This window comes from Petaurus breviceps, unplaced genomic scaffold, assembly GCF_028583685.1.
Source record: "Petaurus breviceps papuanus isolate PSGF00001 unplaced genomic scaffold, PetGlider_PUasm1.0 103, whole genome shotgun sequence".
Taxonomy (NCBI): Eukaryota; Metazoa; Chordata; class Mammalia; order Diprotodontia; family Petauridae; genus Petaurus; species Petaurus breviceps.
The window spans coordinates 551,387-566,555 of NW_027185588.1; the positions used below are offsets into that span (position 1 = coordinate 551,387).

The 15,169-nt window shown below is 39.8% G+C and overlaps 1 protein-coding gene across 1 annotated transcript in view; it reads right to left on the reverse strand.

Moving 5' to 3' along the window:
- Window positions 1-15,169, reverse strand: part of GALNT9 (polypeptide N-acetylgalactosaminyltransferase 9) — a 217,294-nt gene that overhangs the window by 111,718 nt on the left and 90,407 nt on the right. The window contains exon 5 of the mRNA XM_069089039.1: window positions 12,716-12,833. Within this exon, the coding sequence (XP_068945140.1) occupies window positions 12,716-12,833 (118 nt within the window). The remainder of the gene's footprint in view (window positions 1-12,715; window positions 12,834-15,169) is intronic.

Sequence of the window (15,169 nt, forward strand, 5' to 3'; positions counted from 1 at the left end):
GAGAGACAGAGAGGGAGAGACAGAGAGAGGGGGAAGGATACAGAGAGAAAGGTCTGAATTTCAATTTTGTGCAAACAGGAAAGGGCTATTTTCTTGCCTTTTTATTCTCACCATTCTCTCTCCGGCAAGATCAGAATCTTGTCATCGATGTCTCTGTCTGTCTCTTTCTCTCTCTGTCTCTCCTTAGCTAGCTCCCTCACTAGTCACCGCCTTGTGTTCCACCCAAGAATGAGGGAGTTGCCTATTAGGCAACCTATCATAGGACATGGACCAGTAGGGAAAGGAGATGCTAGGGGCAAGAGAAAACAAAAACAAGAACACAACTACTCCTTACCCAACCTTAATACCACTGCTTAAATCATTCTTTTCCCAAGGGAATCCCTGATGATCAGGATTCACATGGAATAATCTTTCTCCTGCTTGGCGGATTGTTTATCAGTAAAATCCCTTCGGTTATTCTGGAGCCTCCCATTTGGAAAGATAATTTCCCACTCTGCAGCAACTCCTTTTGCTGCTATTTTTAATCCCCTCAAAATCCGCTCCCCAACACTGAAAGATACTTAGAGAAAAATTTTTACTTGTTGAGAACGATGCAGAAGCAAATAACTTTTTATATAAAAAAACAAAAAACAAAACAGGGGCTGCTAGGTGGCACAGTGAGTAGAACGCAGGCCCTGGAGTCAGGAGGACCTGGGTTCGGATCCAGCATCAGACACTTAACACAAAAAATAGCCATGTGACCTTGGGCAAGTCACTTAACCCCAATTGCCCTCCAAAAAATAAAGAGAATGGGAAATAGGCACTATACCAGGCACCGAGGACATAAAAAGAATGAAATAATTCCTACCCTCAAGGAACTTATATTCTACTGGAGAGATATGACACATATACAGATAAATATAATACTGGGGGGGGGGAAGAGTCAAAGAACAAAAATACAAAATACTCTAGGAAATAAATATTCCTAGAGGATATCTATAATAGGATGTCCTAAAGGATATATACATATATATTTAGAATTATCAATGTGGCTAAATGTTAATTACAGTAAGCTAAAGTTTTCAAAATTTCATATTTTTTTCATAAAATTTTCAGTTTTCCACAAAATCTAATTTTCCTTCCCCAGTGAATGGCCATGACACTGTGTATTTTACTGCCCACAACAGAAAGCTTCCATAGAATGCTGTAGACTTAGAAAAAGTTCCCTATCCCCTCACATCAGAGAAATGGGAAATAGGGATTAGCGAAAGGACCCTGGCTTTCTAAGGTCCTGGCTTACTATGTCAGATCTTTTCAGGGTTAATACTTTATTTATGGAGCCTTGAATGATAAAATGCATTAGAAAGGTGCTCAGTCAACCAACCAATTAATTAACAAACATTTATTAGGTACTTAATAAGTGTTAGGTACTATGCTAAACTGAGAGTACAAAGAAAAAGAAGCAAAGTCCCTGCCCTCAGGGAGCTTACACTCTAATGGGGGGAGACAACACCAATCAACCAACCAATAAGCATTTATGTGTCAGTCACTTTTACTAAGCACTGGAGACCCAAAGACAGAATTGAAGTTGTCTCAGAGCTTACACTCTAAAGAGGATGCATACATACATAAATATTATCTCAGAAGATACATACAGAGTAGACAGAAGGTTGCTTTAGAGGTGATGGCACTCAAGGCTTGCTACAGAGAGAAGGTGGCATTGAGCTGAGTCTTGAAGGAAGCCAAGGATTTTAAGAGGCAGAGAAGAGGAGGGATGTGTTCTAGGGATAGAAGAAGCAGTCATGTGAAAAATCCCCACCCTGGGTGGGGCTTCAAGAATGAGGCAGGACAGGGCAGGACAGTTGTCCAGCTTGGGTGATTTTTGTGTTGACCTTCCAAGAGTTTGGGGACTGGGTTTCTATAACACATACTAGCCAGGGTTCAAGTGCTGCCTCTGACATACACTGGATGTCGGACCCTAACTTCTCAGAGCTCCAGGTAGCTTTCCTAAGATTGTGAGTTTCAGATTTGAATTGCTAGGGGAAATTTCCTCACTAGGGGCTTTCTATATCGAAACAATCACAAACGGAAAAATATATGCAAACAAATTTTTTTTTAAAAAGTCAGGAATTTGAATTGAATCTTGAAGGAAGCTAGGAATTCTAACAGAGGCGAGGAGAAAGAGTATAAAAGGTATGGGGGACAGCCTGTACAAAGACCAGAATGTGAACGATGGAAACTCATGTATGGGGAATATTAAAGTCCAAGCTTGGAGTTAGGAAAGATCTAGGCTCAACTCCCACTTTCAAAACATACTAGGCAATGGCCAATTCATTGTATCTGAGCCTTAGTTTCAGAATCTGTAAAATGGGGATAATAAGACCTATATTCCCTACTCACTGGGTAGTTGAGAGGGAAGTGCTTTGTAAGCTTTAAAGGGTCATTGAAATGAGAACTGCCATGATTATGATTCTTCTCTGGTGTTAACTTGGTCTTTTCCAATGTGTATTAACCCTTCTAACCATCATTGACAACAGCTGTCATTCTGCCCAAGGTGAGTAATGTAAAACATGTTTCATACCCCTGATGTGCTGGGAAGTAAATAAACTATAATCCATTAGAAAGAACTATTGATTTTTGTTTCCTGAATCATTTAAGCTTAATAGGTTCATAATTTGGACCCATTACCAAAATGAATTCAGAGACTGTCCTGGCGCCACTTTGCTGTGTTTATGAGCTCAAAATGCTCCAATTAAGTGCATTTGCCTTTGGTATCACTGGTGTTTGCATTGTGGATGGGGAGGAGGCTCTATAGAGACATTCCCATAGCTAAGAGTCCTATGGTGTTTTCTGTGTCAGCAGCAGCTGTAAGCACGAACTGTCCCAAGACCCAAGATCAAAATATGAGGGTGGATGGAACCTGGTTTACTGGCCTCACCTCTCCAGCCTGGAGGAAAAGGAGGAGGAGCAGGAGGAAGAGGAGGAGGAGGAGGAGGAAGAGGAGGAGGAGAGGAGGAAGAGGAGGAGGAGGAGGAGCAGGAGAAGGAGAGGAGGAGGAGGAAGAGGAGGAAAAGGAGCAGGAGGAGAGGAGGAGGAGTATCTTCGTGTCAGAGCTTATCCAAACCTATTGGCTTCTGCCAGAAGTCAGTCAATAAACATTTATTAAGCACCTACTATGTGCCAGACATTGTGCTAAGTGGTGGGGATACAAAAAAAGGTAAAAGATAATTCCCTGCTTGCAGTGGAGGAGGCAATATGAAAGCCAGTCTGCACAAACAAGCTCTAGCTAGGCTCTATTGGGGATAATTGACAAAAGGGAGCCATGGTGTGGTAAGGCACGGCTGCTACCCCACCCCCAATCCCTGCCTCACAGGGTGCAGGGGTGGGGGACCTGTGGCCCCCAGGCACATGTGGCCCTCTAGGTCCTCAAGTGTGGCCTCAATCAAAAGGCCACACCCAAGGACCTAGAAGCACAGATATGGCCTCGAGGCTGCAAGTTCCCCGCCCCTAGCAAGAATGATTAAGACCCTGCACCTTTGATCCTTGCCCAGCAATAACTACTACCCAATATTACCCCTATGGCTAATAATCTCCCACTATCCATTTCTCTCTCTATTAATCAATCACTGGCTACAAAGGATAAAACTATCACCAATTCCCATCTCCTCTTCTCTCATCTCTACCTGAGCAGTGTACCACCCTGACATTAGCTACATTCTATTGTGCCTTCTGGAATTTCATTTCTAATATAAATATACATCCTTTCTTCTGGACTTTTCATATACCAGCCTTCTTTGAGACCTGGATTCCCTTAATAACACTGCATCCCTGGCCCTACTCTCCACCATTACACTTCCCTGACACTCTCCAACACACTAGTCCTAGAGAGAAAGTCTGGATACTCCTTGCTCTCCACTGCCATTTCCAGACTCTCCCTTTACTGCATCAATGAGCACCATCTCTTCTTTTGAAATTCTTAATGTCCTAAAATTTCTACCCAATCTAGATTACAGCAGCCATTGTGTACCAAACTCTGGGTTATTCCTTTTTCAAGGGCTCAGCGATTGCCATACACTCCTTTACTACTCCCCAGCTTTTGCCTTAACACCCTGGCACTGCATTATCAAAGTTGATGCCACCCTCAAACAAAAACTTCCAATTCTGCAGTCTTCTTAAATCGCATGTCCTATTCCATTATATTCCATTCCATCTCAGCCACACATTCACATTCATGGACTGCACCCCACTATTCCCCATAAGAGTTCTACTTTGTTAACAAAAACCTCTGAAATCCCTGTATCTTACCATATTCTCCTATCATTCCATCTTACACTATGCCTTATCCTTCTAAACTCATTATTTTCCTTCATTAAGACCCACCCTCCCCAATCCCTCCACTCTAGGACTTTCCCTCAATATTACTTATGCTCTGACTTTATATCCTTTTTTCTCCAATTCTGACCCTATATCTTTCCACAACACCTGCTCTCTATTTCCCAGAGGTGAGTTTCTTCTGGACCCTCCATTTTGCAAAGGCACTCAGGCTAGCCTGCCATCATTTCCCTTATGTCCCTGTTCTTGACTTTCTGGACTTCAAAATCATGCCCCTGTACCATGTATCTTCATTTCCTCTCCTCTATCCTCCTCTTGAGTGTTATTTTCCTCTATTAGAATGTAAACAAATGTCTTTCTTCCCTTCCTTCCTTCCTTCCTTTCTTTCTCTTTCATTTGTATCATCTGTACTTAGCACAGTTCCTGGAACATAGCATTTAAAAATATTTTAGTTGTATCTTTCTTTCCTCCTCCCTCCATTCCTTCTTCCCTTTTTCCCTCCCTACTTTCCTTTGTTCTTACCTTCCATCAATTCAATTTTACCCTGTCCTTTATTCTTGAATCCCATGCCCCCTTGTTCTATCATCTCTTATCCTTGCCAAACCTTAGCCTTGTATTAATCCCATTATCAGTTACTTCATTCCTACTCCTGTGCTGCTAAATAGAGCTAGAGGAAGTCATATAACTGTGCTAATTGGATACATTATGAATTCATGCTTTTCAGATTCAACTGGGCTCTTACTTACAGAAGGCAATCCTTTCGTTTCCCCCTGATTCCCTTTATCAGTTCCCACAAAAGCTTTTCCATATCTTCTCTACTCAAATCTCCCATTTCTCCCCTTCTTCCCACTTTTTCTCCATCATTTTTGTCTATTGCTCTCCTGAAAAATTAAGGTTATTGAGAAAGAGCTCCCTTTTCTTTCATTCTCTTCATCTTAAATCCACTTGACATCATTCTCTCCTCCTTTTCCTTAATCTCTAACAGTTGGGTGGCTCTTCTTTTTGACGAAATCATCCCCTCTACAGGTGCCCTCCTTGATTCGATCTCCTTCAATATTCTCCAGAAATCTCAGTAATCTCCCCCTTTAATCTTCAACCTTTTCTTAATGACTGGTTCCTTCTCCATTACCCTTAAATAAGCCCAAGTCTCTTTGAGCCTTAAAAAACCTCCACTAGACCCTAACATCCCCTTACACTATCCTAGATCTTCCTTCCCTTTCTCAACCAAAATGCTGGGGGGAAAGTTTTTTATACGTGTTGTCTCCACCTCTTGTAGTTCTGTTCTGTGATGGGTTGGAAGGATACCAAGACCACATACAGAAATACTGATGCCAAGGTAATGCATTCAAGCAAGCAAGCACAAAGTATACAGGGGTATACACACAATGGGTGGTGGACCAACCCATTGTTCTCCCTAGGCTTCTGATACACCGGGGTCTGCAGCTTCCAAAGCATATTGTCACTGCCTCCAAAGGGTTCAGTGTTTACAGTTAGAGGGTCACTTATCTGTCCCAAGTTAATCATGGTGTGAGTGATTAACCTCTGGCTTCAGGCAACTAATAAATGCTGCCACTTTGATTCAGGTTCCCATTATCTCCTTCCTAAAGTATTTCAACAATTTTCCAATGGTTTCCCTGCCTCAAATCTCTCCCCACTTCAACCCTTCTTGCACAAAGTTGCCAAAGTGATTTCCTTTAAGCTCCTTTCCTCAATCAACTTGGATGGCTCCCATTGCCTATAGAATCAAGCGAAATCTCCTTTGTTTAGTTTTTAAAGCCCTTCTCAATTTGGCCTTCATTCTAGCCTGATGTAAATTACTTCTCTTCCCACAATCTGTAATCCAGCTAAATTGACTGCCTCTAAATTCCTCTTTATGTGAATTAGCCATCACGAGTCAAGGCCGATCAAAACAAAATGTGTCAGAGGACATACATTCAACTCCTCCCTCAGTTTCACTGACTGTGTGACCATAGGCAAGTCACTTAACCCTTCTTAGCCTCAGTTTCCACGTCTATAAAATGGGAGTGATAAATACATTTTGTTTATTGCTTTCCACCAATTGGATATAAGTTTCTTGAAGGCAGGGGTTATTTCGCTTTTGTTTTTTGCTTTGTCTTTGCATATCCATGACTGACCACAGTGCCTTACCCATAGGAGACACTTCATAAATGTTGTTGGTTAATTGTTTGAACCTGGACTAAATCCGTGAAATTCAAGTCAGAAACCCCAGTTAATTGTTATGTGAACTGGGGAGTCAAGAGACCTGATTCTAGCCTTGTTTTTGCTCCTGACCAGCTAGCCTGTGTGACTTTGAGTAAGCCCCTCTCTGAACCTCTGAGGTTCCTCATCTGCAAAATGAGGTCAGACTGGGTGATTTCTCAAGTTCCCTTCCAGCTCCTTCAGGCTAGAATGGATTGATCATGACTGAGAAATACACAGAAGCTGGGCTTGTCTCAGCAAGTGGGACTTGATTTCTGGAGGGAGTTTGACACTCAATCGCACCAGAAGAAACTCGGAGGAGCCTGACAAATAAGTGACATCACCAGCCCTTGAAACCAGAGCTCACACACACACACACACACACACATACACACACACACAGATACACACATACACAATTTGTGGAGAGGACAAGACTGATTAGTGAATGCCTGTCCCTTGGAAAGCTGCTGTAAGCAGCAGAGATGGCTTCTTCCTGCAGTCTGCTGCCAGGCAGGCAGTGGCTCTGATCACAGGCTTCCCATTTGCTTGATTCAGTGACAGAAATTGTTTAGTGGTCCTTGCTTCCCTTACTCATCAGATGCCTTGGAGAGTTTTCCAGGGCTGCTGATCTATTCTCTAGGCAGCCATGTGGAAAGGGTTTCAGACAGCTCTGAACCTCCTGGGGAAGGCAGACACCTGGACCTGACCAGTCTCAGGCATACATTAGTTCTCTTCTCTCTGCAGGGACAAAGCCATCTCACAGTCATTTTCTGACTATGCTCTCATGGCCTGGCCCAGATGGCAACTCTGACTATGTGGCAAAGGACAAAGAGGTGGCACTGTGGGCTGTAGAGCACCAGAGACTAGGAGTCAGGAAGGCCTGAATTCAAATCTTAACTCAATTCCTAGCTAGATGACTCTGGATGAGTCACCTACCCTTTCTCAGCCTCAGTTTCCTCATCTGTAAAATGTTGATAATAAGAGTATCTATTCCCAGGATTGTTGTGAAGATCAAATGAGAAAACATAAAGAATGTGTTACATAAATGTGAGTTATTATTGTTGTTTGGATGGTCTCACCTTGAGAGACTATTGTCTGCCCTGGACCTACTATGACCCCTCCTACCTGAAATTCCCACCATACATTATTTCTCTGACTTAGAAAGCAAAAATGGGATTGCTATCCATAGGAAAGAGCATGGCACAGTGGAAACAGAACTCGATTTGTGGTCACTGGGCAAGGGTTCGTTCATGTGTTGCCTATTGAAACTTATTACCCATGGGACTTTGGGCAAGGCAATTAAACTCTCTTGGCCTCATTTTCCTCATCCACAAAATAAGAGATAATTATAGCCAGAAGGGACCTCAGAAAGCCATCTAGTGCATCCTCACCTGACAAATGAGGAAAATGAAGCTGAGAAGATCCTTTCTCAGGGTCACATAGTAAGTGTCTGAGGTGAGTTTTGAACCTCCTCTTTTTGCTTTCAAAGGGCAGCTAGGTGACCCAGTAGATAGAATGCCAGCCCTGTAGTTAGGGGGACCTGAGTTTGAATTCAGCCTCAGACACTTCCCAGCAGTGTGACCCTGGGCAAATCATGTAACCCTGTTTGCCTCAGTTTCCTCATTTGTAAAATGAGCTGGAGAAGGAAAGGGCAAATTGCTCCAATATTTTTGCCAAGAAAACCCCAAGTAGGGTAAAAGAGAGACAGATGTGACTGAACAATTTTTTGTTTTCAAAGTTCATTCTTATTTACTGCTCCACAGGATCTACGAAAGTCTCTTCTGGTTCTATATCTATGAATCTATTGTCTATGATAAAAATGTTCTGCATTTCTTTTGATGAACCGTTGGGCTCTACTTGTATTAGGGAGAAGTAGCCTCCTCTTCTAGTCCCTTCCCTTTAGGGCAGGAATTAATAATAACAATAGCTGACAAATATTGCTTTTTTAAAGCTTATGTATCCATTAGCTGATTTGAGTCTCAAAATAAAATGGTGAGGTAAGTTATAATGACTATGCTGATGGTGATGATAAAAAGAATTAATATAGCACTTTAAAGTTTGTGATGAGCTTTTATAGGTTATTTCATTTGATCCTTGCAGCATCCTGGTGAGGTAGATGCTATTACTATCCCCTTTTTACAGATGAGGAAACTGAGGCAGTCACAGGTAAAGTGATTTGCTTTAAAAGAGTCACAGTTAGTAAAGTCTGAGGCAAGATTTGAACTCAGATCATCTTGACTCCAATTCCTATGCTCTATCCACTTCGCTACCTGTGTCTACAGCAAATATTATTATCCCCAACATTCTCATAGCATAGATTTTCTGGACAAGGAAAATGAAACTCCGAGAAATTCATGGAATCACAGATTTAGAGTTGGAAGGGACAGGAGAGGCTATCTGATATAACTCCTTCATTTTTTTCTCTTTTAAAATTTATTAATTTTTTTTTGCCAATTAACATGCATTTATTTCTCTCCCTCTGCCAACCTTTTCATTTTATAGATGATGATAATGAGGTCTAAAGAAATTTCAGTGACTTCCCCAGGGTCACACATATAACAAGTAGCAAAGCCAGAGTTCTAAACCAGATTACTGTGCCATGATGCCTTGGAAGGGATAAGGAGGATGCTGGAGCCAATTTTAACAAGTCCAAAAGAGCTGATTGTTAAAATTTCAGCGTGAGACTTTACACCTTGAAAATCTGCAAATGTTACAAATCAGGGCTTGATTTGTTGTTTTGCTGATTGCTTAGGTTTAATAAAATGATACAGAAAGGTGTTATAGATGCAGATTCAATTTTAAAAAGCATGTCACAGGCAGTGCCAGATTTCAAACTATATTACAAAGGAAGTAATCGTCAAACTGTTCCGATATCAGGTGGGATATATTAGGTTCACAACGCACAGTAAATGACCACAGTATTATAGTAATATAACAAACCCAAAGATCCAAGCTTTTGGTATAAAAACTCAACATTTGACAAGAACTGTGGGGAAAACTGAGAAGTAGTTTGGCAGAAACTAGGAGTAGGCCAACCTCTCACACCATATACCAAGATAAGTCAACATGGCTAAATGATTTGGACACAAAGGGTGATACCATAAGTAAATTAGGGGAGTATGGGAAAGTGTGCCTCTCAGATCTACAGATAAGGGAAGAGTTTATGACCAAACAACAGACAGGATCACAGAAAGTAAAATGGGTTAATTCTGATTGCATGAAATTAAAAAGTTTCTGCACAAGGATTATCAGGCAACTCCAAAAGACCCATGATGGAGACAGATGTCTGCATTTAGAGAAAGAACTAGAAAGAACAGAGTTTGAATGCAGATTGAAGCAAACTACCTGCTCCTTTTCTTTTTCTTGTTTTGTTTCCTCTTTGCCATTGTTCAATCCATCTGATATAATCCTTCTTTATAACCTGACTAATGTCTAATGTGAAAGTATTTGCATATCCTATATGTGATTATAAGCCATGGCGGGGGGAGGGGAGAGAGGGAGAGAAAATTTGAAACTCAAGGAATTGTGGAACTGAATCTTGTAAGCTAAAAGTAAACAAACATTAATAAAAGACAAAAAAAGTTTCTGCACAAACAAAACTAATGTAGCCAACATTAGAAGGAAAATAGGATACTGGGAAAATTTTTACAGCAAATTTCTCTGATAAAGGCCTTATTTCTCAAACATAGGGAACTGAGCTAAATTTATAAAAATATCAGTCAGTCTCCAATTGATAAATGGTCAAAGGATATGAATAGGCAGTTTTCAGAAGAAGAAATCAAAGCAATCAATAGTCACATTTAAAAATGCTCTAAATCACTACTGATAAAAAAATGCAAATTAAAACAACTCTGAGGTATCACCACACATTGATCAGTTTGGCTAACATAACAGAAAAAAAGACAAATGTTGGGGGGGATGTGTAAAAATTGAAACACTAACGTACTGTTGATGGACTTATGAACTAGTCCAACCCATTTTGGAGGACAATTTGGAGCTATGCTGGGAGCTATAAAACTGTGCATGCCCTTTGACCCAGCAATACCACTACTAGGTTTGTATCCCAAATAGATCAAAGAAAAGGAAAAAGGACCTATTTGTACAAAAATATTTATAGCAGCTCTTTTTGTGGTGGCAAAGAATTGGAAATCAAGGGGATGCCCATCAATTGGGAAATGGATGAACAAATTGAGGCATATGATTTTCATGGTATACTAATATACTTTAAAAAATAATGAGGAGGATGGCTTCAGAAAAACCTGGGAAGTTTTATAAGAACTGATACAGTGAAGTGATCAGAACCAGAAGAACATTGTGCATAACAATATTGTAACAGCAAGGTGAAAGACTGAGTTAGCTGCTCTGATCCATACAATGCTCCAAAGGATCTAAGATGAAAAATACTATCTGCCTCCAAAGAGAAAATTGATGAACTCAGAATGTAGACTGAAGGACACTTTTTAAACTTTATTTTTATTGCTTTATTTTTGTCTGTTTTCTTTTGCAACGTAGCTAAGATTAAAATATTTTTGGATGACTTCACATGTATAATTGATATGAAATTGCTTGCCTTCTCAAGGAGGGGAAGATGTAGGAAGGAGGGAGAGAGTTTGAAACTCAAAAATTTTTTAAATGAATGTTAACTTTTAAAAAATATGTAACTGGAAAATATTTAGTGAAATTTTAAAAATCTTTAATAAAATTGTCATGGACACCTTTTTTTTTCTTGAAGAGCTGATAATTAAACATTTACCAGCATATCTTTGGACTTATTTAATGGTGAAAAGCTAGTAAATGGTCAGGATACAAATTCAGATCTTCTTATAAATTATCAGGTCAATTAGCTGTCTCTTTGGAAGGCATAGAGAGTCCAACCCTGAGGATTCTGGGGCAGATCCAAGGAGCCAAGTCCGTGGTTAGAAATGCCTAGATACATCAGGGAAGGGATTTCATACCTCTTACTTTCTATCTCTATTAGTCCCTCCTTCCTCTAGCTTTTTCCTCATTCCTCATCTTTCTTCTCTGTCCATTTTCTCAGACAGCTAATAGACAGATCTGATCCCACAGTCACTCTAAAAGAACTTGGACTAAAAATCCTTATATCAAACATATTGCACGAAATAATGAAGAGTAAAATGAACAGAACCAAGAGAATATTGTATACAGCAACAGCAATATATTTTTTAGAACAACTTTGAGTGACTAAGTCATTTGGAGGATTATAAACACTCAAATCAACTACAAAGGATTTATGAAGGAAGATGCTGTCTCCAGAGAAAGAACTGATAAGTAGAAGTATGTATAGAGTGGTTTTATGCACACACAATGCACATGCACACATACACATATACAGACACATATATACATTATATTTATGTCTGATGGTAGCAATCTCTAGGAACATTTGAGGAAGGAGGGAAAACATAAAAAGTGCACAGAAAAGAATAAAAGAAAATTTAGAAGGAAACAAAACAGAGTAGCTTTGAAAATGGTGGAGTATTTCTATAGGTTTTTTTAAATAAATAGTGTGAAATGTAAATTCTTGGTTTTATAGTGAATCTCCTCTTTATTTTGTTCTGTGTACATGGAAATTTTTTTTCATCCGTATGTATTTAAGTTCAAAATGAATAAAAAAGTCAAACAAACCAAAGGCATTGCCCCTAGAATGGGAAGAATGATCTTTATAGTCTTAAAGAAACTTATTCAAAGGAAACAGTTTTTCAAAAATCAGAGAAACACATCAGCATGTGCCCTATAGACTATACCAGGTAAACAGTCGGAGTGGAAGGATCATGGAGCCTTAGAACTTAAATCACCAAGCTCATCTTTCCTCCCAAAGAGAAGAATCCACTCTGAAGCATTCATGATATTTAGCTATTCAACTTCCGCTTGGATCTGTTCGATTATAGGGAGCTCACTATCTTATAAAATAGCCAATCCGTTTCTTTACTGTTCTAATTGTTAAAAAATTCTTCCTTATAGTGACCCAAAATCCCCCTCCCACTGTGCCTTCAATCTCCCCAACCCCTTGAACTCGGTATCTAGTCTATCTTACATGTAATAGTCCTTCCAAAGGGAATGCACATAGCATGGCATTCTGGTTCCACCACATGTCCCATTGTTGCAAGAATGCATTTTTCTGGGAAGCCTAAATTTTGAACCAGCACTTCAAAGATGGGTCTGGCAAGCTCCTGTCACTTACCCTCATTCCTAACTCGATGTTTTCCCCACCGTACACCTCCATGCCCGGGTCAAGCAGACCGATGTCCCCGAAATACTCCCGATCCACCACAAATGAGCAGCCAATCATCGCTGGTGTCCTAATGGGAAACAGAGGGAAACAATGGATGAAAACCCTGGGAAGTCACATCACTAGCAAGTCTCTGAAGGGGGGTTTATGGTTACAGTGCTGGGCTAGGACATTACTACAAGAAACTAGGGAAGCATTATCCTCTAGAAGCCCAGTCTTAATGACCAGAATAGATTAAGCAAGGTATCAGTGGAGACGATGCAACACTTTTCTACAGGCTGTAAAACTTTAACACAGACAGCAAACCCAACAAAATATAGCTTGGTGACTAAAGTTATACCTCAGAAGTGCACTATCTTTTATGGGAAGGCAGATAACATCCCCCTATTAAAAATACACACCTCAAAATATCCAGGAGAACTCAACAAATAAATAGTACCAGTACTAGAATGTTTTCAGAAACCAAACTGTTACCCACAATTACCCAGATATAATATTGATTCATAAAAGCAAAAAAACAAATGTGTTTTAACTGGTGTTACCATTTCAAATACTCATAATCTCCAAGTTACTTGGAATGAAAAGTTTTCAAAACATGAAGACCTGGCAAAGGAGATGAAAGTGATCAAAGGGATCACTGTAGTGCACAGAGTACTGAACTTGGAATCAAAAAGATGAGTTAAATCTTATCTGTGATGCTTACTAGCGGGGTGTCTCTGGGCAAGTCACTTAATCTCTTTCCGCTTCAGTTTCCTCACTTGTAAAATGGGCATAATAACAGCACCTTCTCCCCAGGGATGTTGCAAAGATCAAATGAGGTAATTCTTATAAAGTGCTTTGTAAACATTAAAACACTATATACATGCTAGCTATGGTTGTTAACTTCTTCTACTAATTAATATTATCTCGTTTGTCTTATTTGCTACTGGAGTTGGACCAAGGATGTTTTCAGTGAGACTGCAAGTGATTAGTCTGTATCCTAATATTTTGACATCTAGGTGGTGTCATAATGCACAGAGTGCTGAGTCTGGAGTCAGGAAAATTTGAGTTTGAATAGTGCTTCAGACACTTACTGGTTGTATGACCCTGGGCAAGTCACTTAAATTCTATCCGATTCAGTGTCCTCATCTGCAAAATAGGGATAATAATAGCATGCTCCTCCCAAGGGTGTTGTAAGGATAAAGTGAGATAATATTTGTAAAGCACTTTGTAAACCTTAAAGTGCTATATAAATACTAGTTGCTATTATTATTGTTGTTATTATTATTATTTTCTTGGTTCTGTCTGCTGCTAAAGTTGTTCTAAGGATGTTTACAATGAGCCTATAGAGGATGAATTCGCATCTTGGAAGCTAGGTGGTGGAATGCACCTGGAGTCAGGAAGACCTGAGTTCAAATCCAACCTCGAACACTTCCTCATCTGTAAAATGGGAATAATCATAACATCTACCTCTCAGGGCTGCTGTGAGGATCAAATGAGATAGAAGACACTTTACAAACCTGAAAGTGCATTAAAAATTCTACCTACTATTACTTTTATTGAACAAAAATATTTCATTCACCTGTCCAAATAGTTTATAGAACACTAAATATAAAGAAATTATAGCACGATGGTGATCTGCCCCAGAATTGTTTGATAGGTAGACGAGAAAAAACAAGATAGTAAAAAGAAAATTAGAATTATACATTGGAAGCTAAGGATCCTTCATAAACTAACAGATAGATCCTCTAACAATAAATACATTCTTCAAAACGTTCCCAAGAATTCAATAAACAAATTGAAGCGGAACCATATGATTATCACTAAGAAATGTGGTTGCTTACAAATGCTGGGGTATAATATCGATCCCTAACAATCTAATAACGATGATTCTGATTGATGACCCCATCCCCAAGTACTCATCCCCAATTCATGTGAAAAGAAGAACTTGAAAAAGGCAGATACTGAGCAGAAGAAATCAAATCCAGGTGTCTACAGGAATAGGTACATATCCCTATCCCCATCATCCTGTCTGCTACTGCCAATGTACCAAGGATGCTTTCAGGAAGCTTGCAGAAGATGAGCATACATCCCAAGTCTTTTATCAATTGCAAAGGGTGCTTAATTTTGTTATCTGCCTGTGCAGTAGTTCATAGAATATTAAATATAAATGACTGACAGCAGGATGGCAACTTGTAAGAGGATCATTTATATCTGAATGCCCTTGAAAAAGAAGAATGAGATGATTAACAGTGGTACTAGTATACTCTGGCATGGTGCTTTGTGCTTTCCAAAATGTTTGACATTTCTTATCCCATTTGAGCATCAGGAAACCCTGTGAAGGAGGGGCTTTGGATATGTGATCACTGATTTGCAGAGGAGAAAGTTAAAGATGGGACAACTGAAGAGGTTTGCCCTAATTGTGGA